Genomic DNA, 18,979 nt, shown 5'->3' on the forward strand with positions numbered 1-18,979 from the left:
CTTCAAGTGAATGATCAAACATGAGCCAGAGTTTGCTAATGACTGAGGTAATAACGGAACATTTTCCATTTGTCAGATGTGACTAGATATGGAGTTAAAAGCTACACATTTAGTGATTTTACTCAGTCTTTATTAGTTTTTCTAATTTAAATTAGACTAGTGAGTTTTAAATGTTCAAAGCCATTAAAGACACAGTTAATCATGTTTGTCTCCGCTGTATGCAGCTATTGAACTGTCGCTGAAGGAGCAGCGCCAGCAGCTGCAGACCTCCTTGTCGAGCCTTTACCCGAACACGTCCAGCCTGCTTTCCACACACAAGTCAGACGGCAGGAAAGTCCGAGCCATCTATGACTTTGAGGCTGCAGAGGACAATGAACTCACCTTTAAATCGGGAGAGATCATCACCATTCTTGACGACAGGTGAACATTTGAACAAGTATATATGAGTAGGAGAATAAACTTTCCAATTACTGTAAAAAATAAAAAAATAAGTCATATGCTCTAACCTTAGTTTACTAACATGAAACATCTGTTGAAAATGCGTTATATCTGTTAACTGAAAATAAAATGTACTTGAAATAAAAATGGTGTCGTATCTGTTAACTATTTTGATTCTGTTCCAATATGATTAAAATTAACTTCACAAATATATTACAATACCGTGATGTCACAGAGATTCCTCTATTTCTTAAATTAATGCTTACAGTTGTGATTACATCAGTTTTCTGCTTCGTTAATATGATGCAACAGTTCCCGTTTTACGTTTTGCTCTGCTGTTTGTCTCTTAGTGACCCCAACTGGTGGAAAGGAGAAACATACCAGGGTGTCGGGCTGTTCCCGTCCAACTTTGTCACTGCTGATCTCACGGCAGAGCCTGAGATGAGTGAGTACACTTTTAGACATGATAAAAATGGCTTTATGGATCCTAAAATGAACAATACAGTGAATTATGAATTTTATTTATGATATCAGTTTACCTTAACCTCTTTTTTCATGCGTAACTTATTGCTGGTTTCTCGCTTGCTTTCTTGTTTATCTGCTGTAACTTGGAAATGTGCAGTGAAGACGGAGAAGAAGACCGTGCAGTTCAGTGAGGACATCCAGGTGGAAACCATAGAGCCTGAACAGGAGCCTGTATATATAGATGAGGTAAATGTTCTGTCAGCAGCACAGAGCTCTCTTTTAACAAAGCTGTGATATATGGATAAGATTTCAATGAACGGTGTAAAATTACCCCATTACATGTACCTGTTTTTGTGGACCGCTTTAGGACAAAATGGACCAGTTACTGCAGATGATCCAAAGTGCAGATCCAACAGACAACCAGTCGGACAGTATTGAGTTACTACAGCTGGAAGGTTAACTGAATTTACTATATAAATGCAAAATATGAAAAACTAGAAAGTTACAGATGTGAACTGTTTATTTATTTATTTATTTATTTTTGTTTGCACTGACAATATTTTTGTTCATCAGGTGCCTGTAATCAAATGGGACCCCTTATTGACCAGAAGCTGGAGGATATAGACAGGTGCATTTGTGTTGTGACCCGTTTAGCTCAGTTCAAACCATAAAATCTTCTAAATTGAAAGCAAAACGTTTGAATTTAAATATACAGGCAGATGTAGCTAAATACACTGAGAGCGTGCCAACGTTCTAAGGTTTGGGTCTTATGTTTTCAGGAAGCACTCTGAGCTGTCAGAGCTGAACGTGAAGGTGATGGAAGCTTTGTCTTTGTATGCAAAGTTGATGAATGACGATCCAGTCTATGCCATGTATGCCAAGCTGCAGAGCCAGCAGTACTACATGCAGCAGCCTGCCAGTGCGGTGCAGCAGGTAAAGTCGATTTGTCGTGGATCTAATATGTTTCTAATCCTAATAGTTGACTTTAAGTAGAACAGAAATGTTGCAGTGATTGGGGAACAACTGATAGCACTTTACTCCACAGTGACTCAGTAATTTATCAAGTGCCTGTGTGTGTTGCATGTGTTTGCAGGTCTACCCTGGTCAGCCTACATCGGGTTCATACGCCATGAGCGGTACTGGGGTTCAAGGTTATACTGTTCCTGTGGAGCAGCTTCCTCCTGGAACCCCGATTCCTCCTCAGCAAGTTCCCAGGTTAGTTTTACATTCTCAGACTTCTTGGCTTCCTAATACACTAAAACATTACCTTTATTATCTTTAGCTTCCAGATAAATGTTAGTCTTTTTGGTGTTTCAGCATTAACTAATTTCCATTGATTAAAAAACTTTATTCTCTCATTTGAAAAAAAAAAAAATCTTCTTTGATAGTCTCACTTGATAATTCTAAGTTTATAGACTCTTTGGTTTTTACTGTACTTAATTTTTTTATTTAGATTTTTATTCCTTACAGCCTCAAACCTTTGTTTTTATAAGTTTTCCATTGTATTTGAAAAGGGTTAGTTTAGTCACCTTTTGCTTGGTTTTTGGGGCAATGTTTTTGTGTGTTTTCCACTAGTTCAACGTTAGTATAGTTTTAATATTGAAATAATTTCTCATAATTAAAAAATGTCCACCTTTCACTTTTTTGTATCATAAATTGATACAAACTATCCCATTTTCTGAACTACTTAAAAAACATTTTTAAGTAGTTTCTGAGTATGGGGACAGTGACCTAAAAAAATATGGATAATAAAATGCTTGTACCATAAATAATAAAATCTTGAGGCAGTTAAAATGAGATTTTAGTACAGTAAAACATAAAAAAAGCTGTTCCAATGAGTTAGATGAACAAAAAGAATGAGACTTTTCTAACAGTCTGTGCTTCAGATGGATCCGAACATAACAGCTGAACTCCATCTGCAGGTGTCATTGGTTAAAAGTGCACAAAATAAGCTACTAAATCATACTTATAGTTATGAGAAAGGTCCTTTAAAGCCCCCAGTGTGAGCATCGGGGTCGCTAAATAACCCAATAACTTAAAATTAGTTCAGTAGCTGTTACTTTCTTTTTTTCATTCTTTCACACTAAGATTATGTCATTAAATAACAGAGCTGTCAAAACTGTTTAACTCCATGCCTCTTCTTTTATGTATTTTTATTTTTTTAAGTAATTATACTGTATTAAGAACTTTTCCCTGTACTCTTCACAGCGACGGCCACATGTACATGGGCCAGCCGCCGGTTTACTCTGCAGCTCCTGGCTCCATGGCCCCAGCAGATGTTCATTCCTACCCGAATCCAGCTAGCACCGCAGTCCCCGTACCGTGCACTACACCTGCAGGCATGATGCAGACGCCAAACTACAGCGCCCACACCGGCACAAGCTTAGCACCTCCCTCAGACGCCCCACATGCTCCCTACTCAGAAAAAGCCTTACTATAGGGCATCCTGAATACTCTACATTAAAGGAAAAGAAAAACCCCACACGAACCGCACTCGGTTAAATAGTTCTCTTTTTTAATATTATGAGGCAACAGATGATTTAAAGTTCGCAAACAGAGTAGGTTAACACTGGCATTAGGTGCACTTTGGATTTTTAATAGGCAAAAATACACATAAAGATACAGTTAACTTCAGTCTACGGTCATTTCAGCCTCTAAAACCAACCGTGTTGCTAATCATGTTACAATAAGATGTGCTTACTTTATTTTAAATCAAAAACAGAGCGTTTTTGAACGGGACTTTTCTTCTACCTTCTACACACATCATCAACGTTCCGAAGTACTGAGAACTGAAGCCACTTTGTTTTTCTGGAGGGGAAAGAGACGAGAGGGACTGAAGCACGAGTGTCACTCGTAAATACCTGTACTAAAGTCGTAGTGACGCCACACGATGACCTCAGTATGTGGGCTGTATGTTGGCACAGCTCTGGGCGTCCCGTTTGCAGTCAGTGCATGCTCCTAGTCAGATGGAAATGTAACTATCCACACATATCTGGGGGGAAAAAAAAAATTATTTCAACGATGCTGCTTCTTTTTCATACTGCAAAGTTTTAACCTGAGTGTTTTTTCACCTCATGTAAATGCAACTCACTGTCCCTAATAGAGCTGTGCCAACATACAGTATATGCAACTTGACTCTTAAGAGGAGAACTCTGTCCCTCAAGTGTCTTTAAACCAGTGGTTCCCAACACAGGTCCTTGAGGAACACCATCCTGTATGTTTTGGTTGTTTTCTTACTCCAACACCTGATTCAGTGGTTTAATTACTTCCTGTTCATCACCCATGTATTAAATCAGATGTGCCAAAGCAGGGAAACGACTAAAACCTGCAGGATGGTGTTCCTCAAGGACCAGTGTTGGGAACCATTGCTTTAAACACCTCTTTTATCATTTTTGAAAAGTGTTAATTCTTGTGCGTAGTGTGTTCTAATTTATACTTATTATATTTTAAATGAAGTTTTGTAGGCTGTATGTATTCAGAGAACAGAAGGATGTGTGATATTCTGCCTAATTTAGTTGTTTATTTAAACTGCCATGATTAATGTACTGTAGGACTAAAGTTTGAATTGACTGAATCCCAACTCTTTTTTTTTTTTCTTTTCTCAGACCGGCAGTAACACTAAAACAGAACTGAAAATGGCTGTTGTGATTGTAGTCCGTTAAAGAGCATATGTAAAAACAAAACGCGTAACTCTACTGAATTTTGTTCTCTAGCCTAAAGTGACATGTGAGGCATTTAAGATCAGATGGCCTCTTCTCATCCTGCATATGATGTTGCATTTAGTGTACTTCTGGTTCTGAGTAATTTTTATGACTTTTACATGTTGAAAGTTTTTGGGAAAGAGTTGATCTTTAGAAAAGAGAAAAACGGATAGGAATGCAATAAGTTAATAAAACTGGTGTATATATTATTGAAGGATGCTTCACGAAGGACTTTAAAACTTGTGAATATCAGCAGTTGTGGCAAATGTCAGTGCTCATTTGACAGAATTTTGCTTTCACTCATTTCTTCGAACATTTTGTTTTGTGTTACATCTTATCCCTGTACCGCCTTGAGAACATGACGCATCTTCTGATGTATTAAGCTTGGTATTTGGGATTTTACAGTTTAGAAAATTTGCTTTAATCATTAATGTAGTTGAGTCAAAGCTGGTGAGTCATTATTTTGCTGCCTTCAGAACACAGTACTGTGTAAGTTCAAAAGGGTCAAAAATATCAAAGTAGCAGATACTACAGGACGGTGAAACGTGGAGGCCATTCTCTAATCATGTGATCCAAATGAAACCTTGTGTTGGACTGCAGCCCTCATGTAACTTCTTTCTGTAGGAGGTTGACACGCTGCCCGTTTTTAAGTTTTCTCAACATTATTGTAACACTTCTGTCTAAACTTGTACTCTGCTGTTTCTATGTATTCTTTTAACCAAATCTAATGGATATTCACAATAAAACCAGGCCAAGTGTACAGAGTAAAATGCATGGCTTTGTTTTTTATGTGTTCATTGTAGAATTTATTTGTCCATCAGTCCTGTTCTTTAAGCTTCAGTGTGAGGCCTCAGTTATGAGCCCGTTCAATTACAACAAAGACATCACATACAGTCTCAAACCTGAGAAATAATGTAGATTTGTAGGATTTTAGTTTGAAAGAGGTCGAGCCTGAGTCTGCTGCGGCAACAGTGTTTTTACTTTAAATTGAGAGCCATCAGTCTTCACTCGATGTGCATTAGTCAGCAGCATAGATAACCTGTCGACATGCTATAAATAATATGCGTTTCAGAAATAATGAACAGGGCGTCGGTTTTGCAAAGAATGGAAACGCTTCTCACTTTCTAAATTAATAGACAATTATCTCAAGTTGAGAAAAGTTGCCCCTGTTGTGACTTTTGATACAATCTTAAAATCCATCCATCATCTTTACCTGCTTCTTCCTTTTTGGGTAGCGGGGGTCACTGGTGCCCATATCCAGCAGTCACTGTTTGAGAGGTGGGGGACACCCTGGACAGGTTTCCAGTCCATTACAGAGACACACAACCACTTACTCTCTCTCTCACACCTAGGGACAAATTAGAGTTACCCCTCAGCCTAACATGCATGTTTTTGGTCTGTGGGAGGAAACTGGAGTACTCTGAGAAAACCCACACATGCACAGAGAGAACATGTAAACTCCACCCAGAAAGTTCCCCTGACTGGGATTTGAACAGGGGCGACCTCACTGAGAGGCAGCAGCTCTACCAGTTGTGCCACCGTGCTGCCCAACATGAAAAAACAAAAATTTGAAAGTATTTATTTAACTAGTAATCATTTGCATTATATTTCTCTAACGAGGCTGCACGGTTGTGCAGTTGGTAGAGCTGCTGCCTCTCAGCGAGCAGGTCGCCCCTGTTCAAATCCCGGTCGAGGGCCTTTGTGTGGAGTTTGCATGTTCTCTCGGTGCATGCATGGGTTTTCTCCGGGTACTCCAGTTTCCTCCCACAGTCCAAAAACATGCATGTTAGTCTGATTGGTAACTCTAAATTGTCCCTAGGTGTGAGAGAGAGAGAGTGAATGGTTGTTTGTCTCATTTGTCTCTATGTGGTCCTGTGATGGGCTTGCGACCTGTCCAGGGTGTCCCCCCACCACACAGTGACTGCTAGATATGAGCACCAGTGCCCCTGCAAACCCCCCCCCCCACCACCACCACCACCACCACGACCACCAAAAAATAAATAAAAATAAAAAGCAAGTAAAGATGGTGGCTGGATGGATAAATCAAAATCTGGCAAAAGGTGAAGTGTTTTTTGTTTTGCTCACTCAATTTTATCAGATCATTCATTCATTCCGTTCTCAGATGTTACAGTATTGGTTTAGTTTTTTTGTTTTGTCTATTAAGTGTTTTCCACAAACAATATTCTGACTAAACATTTTACTTAAAACATTTCAATCAGAAAAGTGAGAATCCGTTAAAGATACTCATTGCAGAAGTTTTTCCTTTCCACTGTTGCCCTCATGCTTGCTCGAGATGAAAGTCTGTGATGAAATTAAATTCAAAGCAGTCTTCTCCTCAGATAAATAAAGTTAAATTATTTTTAGATCTATGAATATTTCTGTTCAGTGCCCTGGGATGACTTCTGTCGTGACTTGGCGCTAAATAAACTGAACTGAGCCATGAAATCAAACATACAAAATGTTATCCTGGATGTTGTGCAATTCTAAAAGGTGAATCAGCACTCGATGTAAGCAAAACCATTTTATTTGTATATTTTACTTAACAAATATAAGCATAAATTTGTACCAACACAAACAATCAAAACTGTTTGACTCCTTAGAACCATGAATCTCCACTGCTCACCTGTTTTCAGTCACTCTGGTCGTTTCCACAGATAAACAAACTGTCAGCCGTTCATATGTTTATTTAAAGACACGTGATATAAACAAATATTATGCAGATTTTGTCTATTACTTTATGAATTAATTTTTATTGGTTTTCAGGACCTTGTGGTGAGTATCTTCAAATATTTCATGTTCTTGCATCACATTATCGGACTACAAATGAACGTTATGTTTCATTTTAAAAGGTAAAAGTGAAAACAGCCCAACATTTGATAATGTTTAGATATAATGCTAAAAAATACAAATTTTCTTACATAAAAAAAAAAACAAATTTAAGAATTTTTGGTGTGTTCACTTGAAGGTTTTCAGCTGTGACAGCTGTTCTTATTGTCTCCTCTAGATGGAGATGTGTGTTTGTGTGAACACAGCTGCAGGATGGACGGTACACTGGGGAGCCATGAGGTTTCATTTTACATTTCTGTTGCTGTTATAGCATCCTATGAAATAAAGTTTTATTTTGTTGAAGTCATTCTTTGTTTTTGTTTGTTTATCTGTAAAACATCTGCTAAGACAAGGATGACTGCAATGCAACCAGTCCTTTTGAAGCTCGTGTAAAATTCAAGCTTAAAACGATCCCTAAAATTATGAGATGGGATCGTTCTTCTTCCTGTGGCTATAAAAACACGAGCGTGACCACCTCATTAGCTCAGCAATAAAACAATACAGCCCACATTGCAGAGTAAGCAGTGTGCAGAGTCCAACATCCTAACCGGCTCGTTTGGAGGGACATGATTTGCTCTAAGCTCAGAGCAGCCACCAGCGTTCAGGGATCATGCTCTCAGGGAAGACGATAAAGTTCATCGTGTATGAGGGGCTGCAGTTCGCCGCTCTCGTCGTGCCCATCTTTGTGATCATGGAGCGATTCGCCAGGCTCATGCGGGACATGGAAGGGCACAGCGTGACTGCGTACTGGCTTGTAGTGGCCGTCTCGATCGCCTACGTGACCTCTGTGACCCTGCTGGTGTGGGTTCCTCTCAAATACGTGATCCTGAAGCAGCGGAGGTTCATCACAGAGATCTCTCAGTGGTGAGTTCAGTAAGTTCACTCTGATTTCTCTGATTGTCTCACTTTGAATTAAAACCAACCGGAGATTATGTAAAAATACAATTACAACCCTGTATGGGGTGCATAACTGCTTCTTTACTAGGTATGTACAGGGTTTCTTCCTGGTACATACAGGGTACATACTGGGTACTTATCTGGTATATACTGGGTACGTATTTGGTGCATACCTTGTATATTTAAAGCTGTATCAAGTGAGAAACTTTACTGAAAGCAGCAAAACTGCAAAATACATGAAATTGTTGTTAATTAAAGGCTTGTTTTAGTCATGCTAAGACAATCTGCTCAAATTTAAGAAGTAAAAGCACATTTAGCAGTTATAATAATTTCATTTGATTAGCGCTATATTTAATTTTTATATTTTTATGAATGTATGTGCAAAATTATGTTTTTAATCTACATACACTTTAAGTAAAACATTCCCTTTTTATGAAGAAATAACACCAACTAGCTAGCCAGCAGTTATCTTTACCCACTTCTTCTTTTCCGGGTCGCGGGGGTCACTGGTGCCCATATCCAGCAGTCACTGTGAGAGCGGCGGGGGACACCTTGGACAGGTCTCTAGTCCATCACGGAGACACATAGAGACAAATGAAACAAAACCGTTCCCTTTCAATCAATAGGGACAATTTAGTTACCACTCAGTCTAACATGGATGTTTTTGATCTGTGGGAAGAAACCGGAGTACCTGGAAAAAAATCCACATATGCACGGAGAGAACATGCAAACTCCCAGAAAGGTTCCCAGCCAGGATTTGAGCCGCCGACAGAGGCAGCAGCTCTACCAACTGAGCCACCGTGAACACCAACTAGGTTTAAATAAATATTAGCTCAATCAACTCCAGCGTAGATGAAGTATGGTGAAGGACTTGGTGTACGTAATGCACACCACATTTTTTCTGCCATCTCAATAATGACGAGATAGTAGAGCAAAACACTGTAATGTTCAAATGATCGTTATGCTGCTTATGGGACAGTTTGTTGTGAATCCTCGGACTGATGAAGTCCTTTGGATGAATGACGAAACGTTTCAACAAAAAAATGAAACCATCCAGAGGATCTAACTTAACTTTGTTGGATTCTTTACCTGGATTATTGCTCATGTATTTTGATATTAATAAATGTGTTTTTGTCTTTCAGGAGACCAACAGCGTTGGTGTATCTAATCCTGTGTACTTTCCCATGTTTTGCCATTCTGATAGCCAGCTCCAAGGTACTGCCTTTGAAACTGGTTGATCCTGTCACTGAGGTGGACCAGTAGATGTTTTGTTCTGTCACACTCCAGTACGGTCTATGACAAGGGACATATTTGTTTTAAACATCCCATCTGTGGCACACATGCACATTAAGACCCCATTTGCATAACAAAAAGTATTACCTATAAATATAAAAAATATATCTCTTAATATTTCCATTTTCTTTGAGTTTGTTTGATAAAAGCAGCTTTCACAGCTTCAGCTGGTTTTGATCCAAGTTTCACACAGAAAGAATGTGTCCTACACTTTATTTTAGTTTTATAACACTGCCATAAGGTTGACTGTACTTTTACAGCTACAAGAAAAAAGCTATTTGGACTATTTCAAATACTCACATAGTAGAAAAAATAAGTAAAGAGTGTGAAGTTGGATCTGAGTCACAATAATGATAAATGAAAGAGTAAACCTAATCGTGGATGTGCAGAACCGTTTATTTGTATCTAATCTTTTTTTTTTAACTTTCATGGGGTTTTGTTCAAATTAAAACAACAAAATGATTTTTAAGACGTTCCCAGTTTTTTATATTTATATATAAAATAAATAAAATCACAGAATCTTCTGAATTTAACAGTATTTATTCTAAAACGTTGCTGTTGGAAGGATGATGTCATCATAGTTGCTAGATAAATGTTGTGCTACATTTCTCGCAGCCACTGCAACTGCATCGACTTAAAACACGATTTTCTCTCCTGGCACTGAGATGGACTTCAGCACCATTATAATTTAAAGAAGAGGGCAGTTTAAATGCCATCACGAGACTTTGCTGCTTGAATTAGATACTCAGTAACTTACAACGATCAACACAGGTTGGCCATTAACCCAAACTTTATTCTAACAGTATTTAAATAAACTTTTACCAACACATTACACTGTGTCTTTTGTTAGTTTGCTCTGAGACAGACAGAATACAAACATTCTGGATGCAAAGACTTGAAATATATTAATACCTCTAACATTTCTGGACTTCATTTTACTGCAGCTCATCTATCATGGAGCGGCAGTTATTTCTAATAAAACCTGGATTGTTAAAACTCAAAGTCATTATGACGAGTTTCTCTTCTTTCTTCCTGTTTACTATGACCAAGTTAAATTACTAAACATCCACCTGAACACACATTTCTGAGATACAAAGTCTTCGTCCTTCTCACCAGGCTAGCAGCATTGATAAGAGATATTTGTTTCCACCAAGTCCAAACTGTAAATTAGTTTGTTTCACATTGGTGATAAATTTTCAATCGCAGGTCTACGAAATGTGCTGCAACAGAAAATCAGGAATAGCTAACTCCTAAACTGAAAAGAAATCTGACAATGAACAGGTCTGATGTGTCTGTTGTTGAACTGCAGGTCCAGGTGGACAAGGGAATCAAGCGCCATCATTTTTCTGAGCTGCCCGTTTCCTTGGTGCTTTTCTCGCTCATCTGTGTGGATATCATAGAAAGGATACGACCTCGCAGGCTCATGGGCAAATGTAAGGATCGGGCTTGTCAAGAATTATAATTATTTGCATGCACTCTGGAAGCAGTTTGCACAAATTTCTTCTTGTAAACCTAGAACCTGTTTCTGTAACATTTTATTTTATTGGCATATCACTTTGCATTATTTTCCCAACAATAGTTTTTCATGAGCACAACTTACTACACAAAAATGCACATTCCTAACAAATGTGGCACTGCTGAAAAATAAACATCCAGATTATTCAACATAACATTTATTACTAACTAAAGAAATTGCATTTCCTGCGATAATGCAGTGTGAATGCTTATGGCAGAAAAACGCTGAAAAACAGCTGAAATGGAAGACTAAGCCTACTTTAGCAGTATAAAGCAGAAAGAACACATATTTGCTGAATTAAGTTTAAATAAGCAGAAATGAGCACAAAAATTAGGAAATCAGCTAAAAATATGGAATTAACACATAGAAAAAAAAGCTGAAAAGTAGCTGAAAAGGTAGAAAGGAGCTTAAACTACCAGAAGGAAGCAGAAAGAGCTGAAAGGGGGTAAAACGTGGAATTATCTGAAAATGTTAAAATTTGTATTAAAACCGCTAAATAGTAGCTGACAAGACAGAAAAAGTTGAAACTAGCATTAAAATCTGAAAAGAACATAGCAAGCTGAGATCAGTACAGAGACGTTAGTTAAGCTGAACGTAGCAGAAATCACTTTAAATAAAACTTGAATTTATCTAAAAACAGCAGAAATTAGTTAAAAATGCTAATAATCTAGCTCCAAAGATAGAATAAGCTTAAATTATAAAAAAAAAAAGCAGAAAGACATGTTTTCCAGTAAAGTTGAAAGAAGCAAAAATGAGCACAAAAAGTTTAAATTGTCTGAAAAAAGCTAAAAGTAGCAGGAAGAAAAAAAAAAACAGCTGAAAAGTAGCTTAAAAAAATGAAAAGAAGCTTACATTACCAGAAGGAAGTGGAGAGAGCACATTTTTGCTGAATTAGGCTGAAAAAAGTTCAATTGAATGCAAAAAATGCAGAATTAGCTGAAAAAGTTCAAATTAGCATAACACAGCCAAATAGTAGCTGAAGTAGTAGAAACAGCTGAAACTTGCAGAAATAAGCTGAACGATGCTTAATAAGCTGAAATTAGCAGAATGAAGTTAGAAGAAGCACAAAAATGTAGTTAGCAGAAAAAATCTGAAAGGAGCACAAAACAGCTGAAAAACAGCTGAAATTAGCTGAAAGTAGCTGAAAAATGTTTACATTCACACAAGGAAGCTGAAAGAAGCTGAACCAGAACAAAATGTGAATGGAGCATTAAAAGGTTTTGAACAGCTCCAGATCTGAAGGATGTAAAATGAGCTCAATTCATTTTCTATGAGAAAAAAAAATGGCAGAAAAGGCTAAATGTTTCAAAAAGCTAAAGTTGCACCAATACCAAATGTCATAGCAGGATTGTCCCGAAAGAGTTGAACGTTTTTATATATGATTTGTTGAAATAGTTTGAAAACTGCGGGACGAGAATCGCGACGAAAAATGTACGTAATAAAAATGGATCACAATTGTGAACGCTTATACGCATTCACACATTAAGCATTGTTAAAATAAACTAATAAACCAAACAATCAAATGTCCCTTATTGTTGTGCCATGTCTATAAGACCCCGTTCTCTTGGTAGAAGCTGGACTTTACATAACATAACACAATTCTATGGATTTAATTTTTTTATTTCTGGTCTTTTCATTTGTAGCTGACAGCCTGGATTCTGACCTTGACATGCCGAGCCCCGTCCTCACCCACCTGCAGCAGGTGACCACTGTTTCAAGCCAGCTGCACGCTGAACAAGTTCCAAACAGTTCGACTCCAAACCAGCCGGAAGCCAGAAATGGCAGCACCACTAGCAGACGTCAGGATCCCTCTGACTCTCCCAGTCGTTCAACTCTCAACGCTCGGCCACCCGGTGCCACCTACTTGTACTCGTCATCCTCACGTCCTTTGACCCACTCGGGTCCCCTTCGCTTCCTGTGGAAGAAGGATGTGAGGTCGGAGGTGTTTGTGGAGGGGTTCATGTTCTGGTTGGACACTGTAGAGATGGTGCGAGTTGCAGGAGACCCATCAGTGTTCTACTCAGCCTGGGTGTTCCCAGTTTACATCGTGGCCTTCCTGTCCTCTCTCCGGGTGATTATAACTCCCCACAGCTCCTTGTTGAGTTTAGCCGGCGTTGCTCTGCAGGATCTCCCTTTCTTTGTCATAAGAGTTGCTTTGATTGGTGTGTTTGGTTTTGTAACACCGTTGTTGTATCCACTGAAAAACATCCTGGTGAGCCTGACTTATATTTACTTTACATGGTTGACCAAACTGAGTGTTTTTAAGAGGCAGAGCATGTTCTGAGGAGGACGAGCTCAGCGTTCTGCGGAGGGAAAGTCTGTATTAAGTATGTTTGGATAATTTTTTTATACATGCAAAACTGAAAGAAAAACTTGTGGAATTTATATTGAAAGAATATTTTTTCAAATAAGTTTGAAAGTTATTCAAAAAAAAAGAAATATATGTTGGGTTTGTCTCATTTCATTTACATATTTTAGTCATAATATATTTATTATTAGTGGAGTTTGCTCATCTGCCACGTTTTCTTTTATTATTTGTACATTTGTAAACTTTTTATGATGAATAATGAAAAAATGCTTTATAAAAAAAAAAGTTTTTTTTTCTTTACTGAATTAAAATCATTTTAACACAAGTGAAAACGTTTTAATGCCATCTTTATTTTTTTATTTTTTTTTATTCTGAATGGGTGCATAAGTCAGAGTTACTTTATTGTCGTTCGCACCGCATGTGGTACATATGGTGGAACAAAATTATGTACACAGGGTCCCAGTTACATCCAACAATAAAATGTAAAAGAAAAACATTAATACGGTCATATGAACTAAGAAAAACTTCAACTAAAAATATGCTAAGCACTAATAGCATAAAAACAATACAGCGAACAGCATAAAATATTACATCTTCAAATAACAATGCTTGTCTCCAGTTTTCCACTATTTGTTACAAAAAATAAAAATAACTGCAAGAAGAGCCCACAACAACAACACAAATGTAAATAAAAGTAAATAAATTCAATCCAATTCAGTTTTTTATATAGCTCCAAGTCACAACCGAAGTCGTCTCAGGGCACTGAACAGAAACATTCATACATAAATATAATAATTTAACATTATTTATCAGAGAAGCAGACTGCTTTGAGTTTAACTTCATCACAGACTCTCATCTTGAGCAAGCATGAAGGCGACAGTGGAAAGGAAAAACTCTGTCATGAGGAAGAAACCTTTAGCAGAACCAGGCTCAGGACAAGCGATCATCTGCTTTGACCGGCTGGGTTTGGTAGGAACAGATACACAATGGCAGGTCAAGACTCACGTGTTCAAATAGAAATAATATCAAATGAAAACTATTAAATTTTAGCAAATCATTTAAGGACATGAGATCCATTTGTCCTCCAGTAGTCTATGCCTATAGCAGCATAACAAGCCAACCCTAACTATAGGATTTATCAAAAAGGAAAGTCTTAATCCCAGTCTTAAAACTGGACAAAGTGCCAGCCTCATGGACAGAAACTGGAAGTTGGTTCCAATTCAATTCAATTCAGTTTATTTATATAGCACCAAGTCACAACAAAAGTCATCTCAGGGCACTGAACAGCAACATTCATATATAAAAACAATAATTTAACACTATTTATCTGAGGAGCAGACTGCTTTCAATTTAACTTCACCACAAAACTCTCATCTTGAGCATGAAGGCGACAGCGGAGCCTGATAACTGAAAGATCTTCATCTCATTCTGCTTTTGGAAACTCTAGAGACCGCGAGTAAGCCTGCAGTCTGTTCCCTGTCAAGTCCAGAATTTAATTAAGAATCTCACTTCTAACCTACAAAGCTCTCAACAACCTAGCTCCATCCTATATTTGAGATCTTATTGTCCCATATTTTCCTAACAGAGCACTTCAAATAAAGAAGTAAATAAAACTATACAGCATTCTAAAGTCCAAGAAAATGTAAGCTGTCCCATAAACAATGATTCAATAATATCTCTAATTTTAATTTACTGAGTCGAGTTTTGTGCAAACAAAGTTGCTGCAAAAACCACACAGAGGAAAAAATAAGAGCAATATTCATTAGGTAGAGTTTTGATAATGCACATTTTATTTTTGAGGTCATATACTGTATGTTTAAACAATAGCTCTACTCAAGTCTAACCTGCTTTCAAGTTGTTGGGTTTTTGTTGTTGTTTTGGGGAGTTAGCAATCCTAATAATAATTAAAAAAAAAAAAACTTTTTCTGGGGTTATTTACCCAAACTGTCTTTAGTCTATTGAAATGTTCAACATGAACGTATCTGTTCATATTTGCTGATCTCATCTCTCTGTCTGTTGTAGAACGCTGCCGTTTCACCACATTAAAGATGGAGTCATCGGCCCTGCTCCACCAGGACAAGTCTGACAGGATTGCATTTTATTTTTTTTTGTTCTTGTGATGAATGAGCCGGAGCTGCAGGAAAAGTCATTCAAGGAAACCGTCGAACCAACTTCTCTCTCATAACATGAATGAAATGCAGGAAGTTAACACAGAAAGAAGTTTGACAGAAATTGGTTTCCACATTGAAAGGAATTTTTTTTAAAGGATCATATTTGTGATGAGCGTGATGGGACACCATACTGGCTGTAACTCAGACTCATAAGGAATAGATCCTGTCTGCTTTAATTTAAGATTCTGAAAACTAAAATTAACTTTTCTTAATTTCCCTGCAGCCATGATTAACCTTACTCCTGAATGATTCATGCTGTAATCTGTGGGAACACTTTAGTGCAGCACGACTTACATATTAGGTCTGTGACACAGTGGTGGATGAAGTCTTTTTATATTCTTGTGATTAAAAAAAAGTCATAATCTGCAGTGCACCCATTTCACTTAATGCCAGATTTGAAGTTTCAGGTTCAACAATGAAGAGCTCTCTGAGGAAAAGGCTCTCATTAGTTTTTAATCATCACATGAAATATTCATGCACACTGACAGAAGCTTTGCATTAATTCAGCCACTTTTGAAATCCATACGGAGCATGGCTTATTGAGAAACTTTCTTTCCATTATATATTGTTTGTCTGCATCTGAGGCTTTGTGCTTATGAGATCTGCTCAAAGACAACAATGCAACAAAAAGGCGTGACAGAAATGAACCTTTGGGTGTAATCAGATATTTATCAAGACAAACTAACAAAAGATTTTATGCAGCTTGTTATCCAGAAAATCAACGCACTGGCATTGATTGATCTTTAGTAGGCCTGTCACGATAATAAAATTTGCTGGGTGATTAATTGTCTCAGAAATTATTGCGATAAATGATAATATTGTTTGAAATTTAACAATAATTAGTAATTGTCATATTTAAGAAGAAATGTTGGTTAATTTTGAGTGTAGTATCTTTTTTGACAACTGAATGGCAGTACAAGACTGTTTGAACTGAAGGATGGATAGTGAGGGAGTGAGCAGCGTGTCTCTTTAAGAAAAATGGGAGGGAGGCCCCTTGACGTGACATGGGCTGTCTCTCCTTACGGTTTTTTGGTTCTCAAAATGGCGGACGCTTGATGTGGTTTGAGCTCTTTAGTATAGTATTTTTCACACAAAGCGTTTAATAAAAATTAAAAAAAAGTCATTAAACAAGTTCTCAGCTTCTTTTTGCTGAGAAATCAACTTTTTACACGAATGTGCAGGTTTCGACTGTGAATTTTGGAGCTTCGACAAGACTGAGTTTTTTTTCCCCGAGGTCGGCCTGTTAGCTTAGCTCGTAGCTTAGCTGCTTTTAATAATAATAATAATAATAATAATGTCATCACAATGTCAGCACTGTATGTTTCCATACAATGGCGAAATTAGTCTCTGCATTTAACCCATCCACCACCAGGTGGTGCAGTGGGCAGCTATTGAAAGCGCCCGGGGGACATTTTGGGGATTAGACTGCTGCCCAGAGACGCCACGTGATGTGCAGTGACTGGGGATCGAACCTGGGACTCTCGGGTCCCAAGCCGGTTGCCCTGCCTCTACACCATCTCGGCCCCGTACGATCCAAAAACGTGATTTTTGGATCGTTAAAACAGATGTTAATGAGAAAAGAGAAACAGGCCTAATCTTTAGTTTAACATTTTCACTTTTCACAGATGTTTAGATAGATGATGAGTTAGATGAATCTTTTCCAGATGAAGATAAACTGAACAGACTGTTATGAAGTTTTGTTTTAACTCTCGTTCTCACAGAAGAACCTCTACCATACAGAGGATCACAAGTCATAAATCACAATATTCTGACTCATGACAGGCAATTTGAGTAAAACCTCTCATCTTGTCACAGCACAATGTTCCTCCATGAGAAAAGCTGATCCTGACCACCTACCTAAACCTTTTTGCAAATCCATCACAGCCCCTCTGTCTGACAGCTGCACCCTCCTACAGCAGGGCAGCGTTCATTCCCACAAATACCTCAAACTTCACAGGAACAGTGATTTATTGTGCATTTAACAGCAGCACACACCCCACAACACCGAGAATGTGGGATTCCTATAGGTTCCCAGCTATAATCACTTTCTCCACAGCTGCTAATCATCTCAATTATCCACTATTCCACACCTGCACCTGATTTGGAAGATTGCTCTTTTGAGCATTTAAACTCCAACCAGACATTCATCCGACGCTGGAACGTTATACCTCATGGTAACGTAAACTTATTTCTTTAGTAACTTAAATGAACTTTGTTATTATCCATGTGTCCTTTAAATCCTGCTCCTCCGTGTCTTCTGAAGCCTCCTCGCTGCTTGTGACCTCACCCTGTCATCATCCTGTTCCTATAATCGCCAAACGTTAGCCTGGATCAAAACTACCGAGCACCTTCAACCTGTTCCTCCCTCCAAAAATACTCACCCTTTCTGGATCACGCTCCACCCTCATCTGGAAACCTGGGACCTTTTTGCTCCCTCCTCTCCAACATGACAAAACAAACCAGAAGTAAGAAACGATAAATCTACAAACGTCAAAGTTCATGCTCAATAATCCAGGTAAAAAAAATCCAACAAAGTTAAGTCAGATTCTCTGGACGGTTTCTTTCTTTTTATTTTATTTTTTTTGTTTGAAATGTTTCATCCTTCATCCAAAGGACTTCATCAGTACAAGGAGCCACAACAAACTCAGTCCCATAAAGTTGCTTTCACACATAGTGGGCCAACCGTTTTTAACACCATAAAACTTGTTAGTTTTACAAACAAAATAATCTACAAACAATTTCCATTCTTCAAGAATTCAGAAAACTGACCATACTCACCTCGTCCTCACCTCATCCTCACCTCGTCCTCACCTCGTCCTCGTCTTTCCTTCCATCCCAGAACGTTCCTTGCATTTTTTTCATTTTTTATTTTTTTAAATAAATCACCTAACTTTTACTGTGCCTTCATCAGTCTGCTAACTTGTCAAATATACTCAACATTGTGTTATGGAGATGTTCTTTGTCTTAAAAATCTTAAATAAATTCAACCTTTATTTATACAGGTTAGTCTCACTGAGTCACGAGGACTCATTTACAAGAGACCTGTTTTAAAGAAAGAACACAGAGAAGGCGCAGACCATAGGCAATCATAAAAACATATAAAATGAAAAGTAAAGAAAAGACATTTATAAAACAACAAAAACAGCTACATTATAAGGTGATGTAAAATAATAAAAACAGGAACACAAATGAAAGTAAAAGTTTTGATGACTCTTGTTTTGAAAACAGAAAATAAAAATGACACGTAATCAATATTCACGGAAAAGCAGTATTAAAAAAAATAAAATTAAAATTAAAGTGATAAAAGCGTGCCCAACCTGCTTGGCCTTGATGAAAATTCCATTTACTTTAACATCCTATATAT

At 37.8% G+C, this 18,979-nt stretch overlaps 2 protein-coding genes across 2 annotated transcripts in view; both read left to right on the forward strand.

Moving 5' to 3' along the window:
* LOC119414259 (collectin-12) overlaps positions 1 to 3,976 on the forward strand; it is a 57,846-nt gene extending 53,870 nt beyond the window's left edge. The window contains exons 16-23 of the mRNA XM_037681354.1: positions 225 to 420; positions 789 to 883; positions 1,061 to 1,149; positions 1,271 to 1,358; positions 1,477 to 1,531; positions 1,683 to 1,836; positions 1,997 to 2,118; positions 3,112 to 3,976. Coding sequence (XP_037537282.1) covers positions 225 to 420; positions 789 to 883; positions 1,061 to 1,149; positions 1,271 to 1,358; positions 1,477 to 1,531; positions 1,683 to 1,836; positions 1,997 to 2,118; positions 3,112 to 3,343 — 1,031 coding nt within the window. The 3' untranslated portion in view covers positions 3,344 to 3,976. The remainder of the gene's footprint in view (positions 1 to 224; positions 421 to 788; positions 884 to 1,060; positions 1,150 to 1,270; positions 1,359 to 1,476; positions 1,532 to 1,682; positions 1,837 to 1,996; positions 2,119 to 3,111) is intronic.
* Positions 3,977 to 8,040: 4,064 nt separating this feature from the next.
* On the forward strand, positions 8,041 to 13,420 carry tmem236 (transmembrane protein 236). Its single transcript, XM_037681820.1, has 4 exons — positions 8,041 to 8,294; positions 9,470 to 9,542; positions 10,930 to 11,053; positions 12,780 to 13,420. Exons 1-4 carry the CDS (start codon positions 8,041 to 8,043, stop codon positions 13,418 to 13,420), a joined length of 1,092 nt encoding a protein of 363 aa, XP_037537748.1.
* Positions 13,421 to 18,979: the final 5,559 nt, after the last annotated feature.

Source organism: Nematolebias whitei, chromosome 9, assembly GCF_014905685.2.
Source record: "Nematolebias whitei isolate Nwh7 chromosome 9, NemWhi1, whole genome shotgun sequence".
Classification (NCBI taxonomy): Eukaryota; Metazoa; Chordata; class Actinopteri; order Cyprinodontiformes; family Rivulidae; genus Nematolebias; species Nematolebias whitei.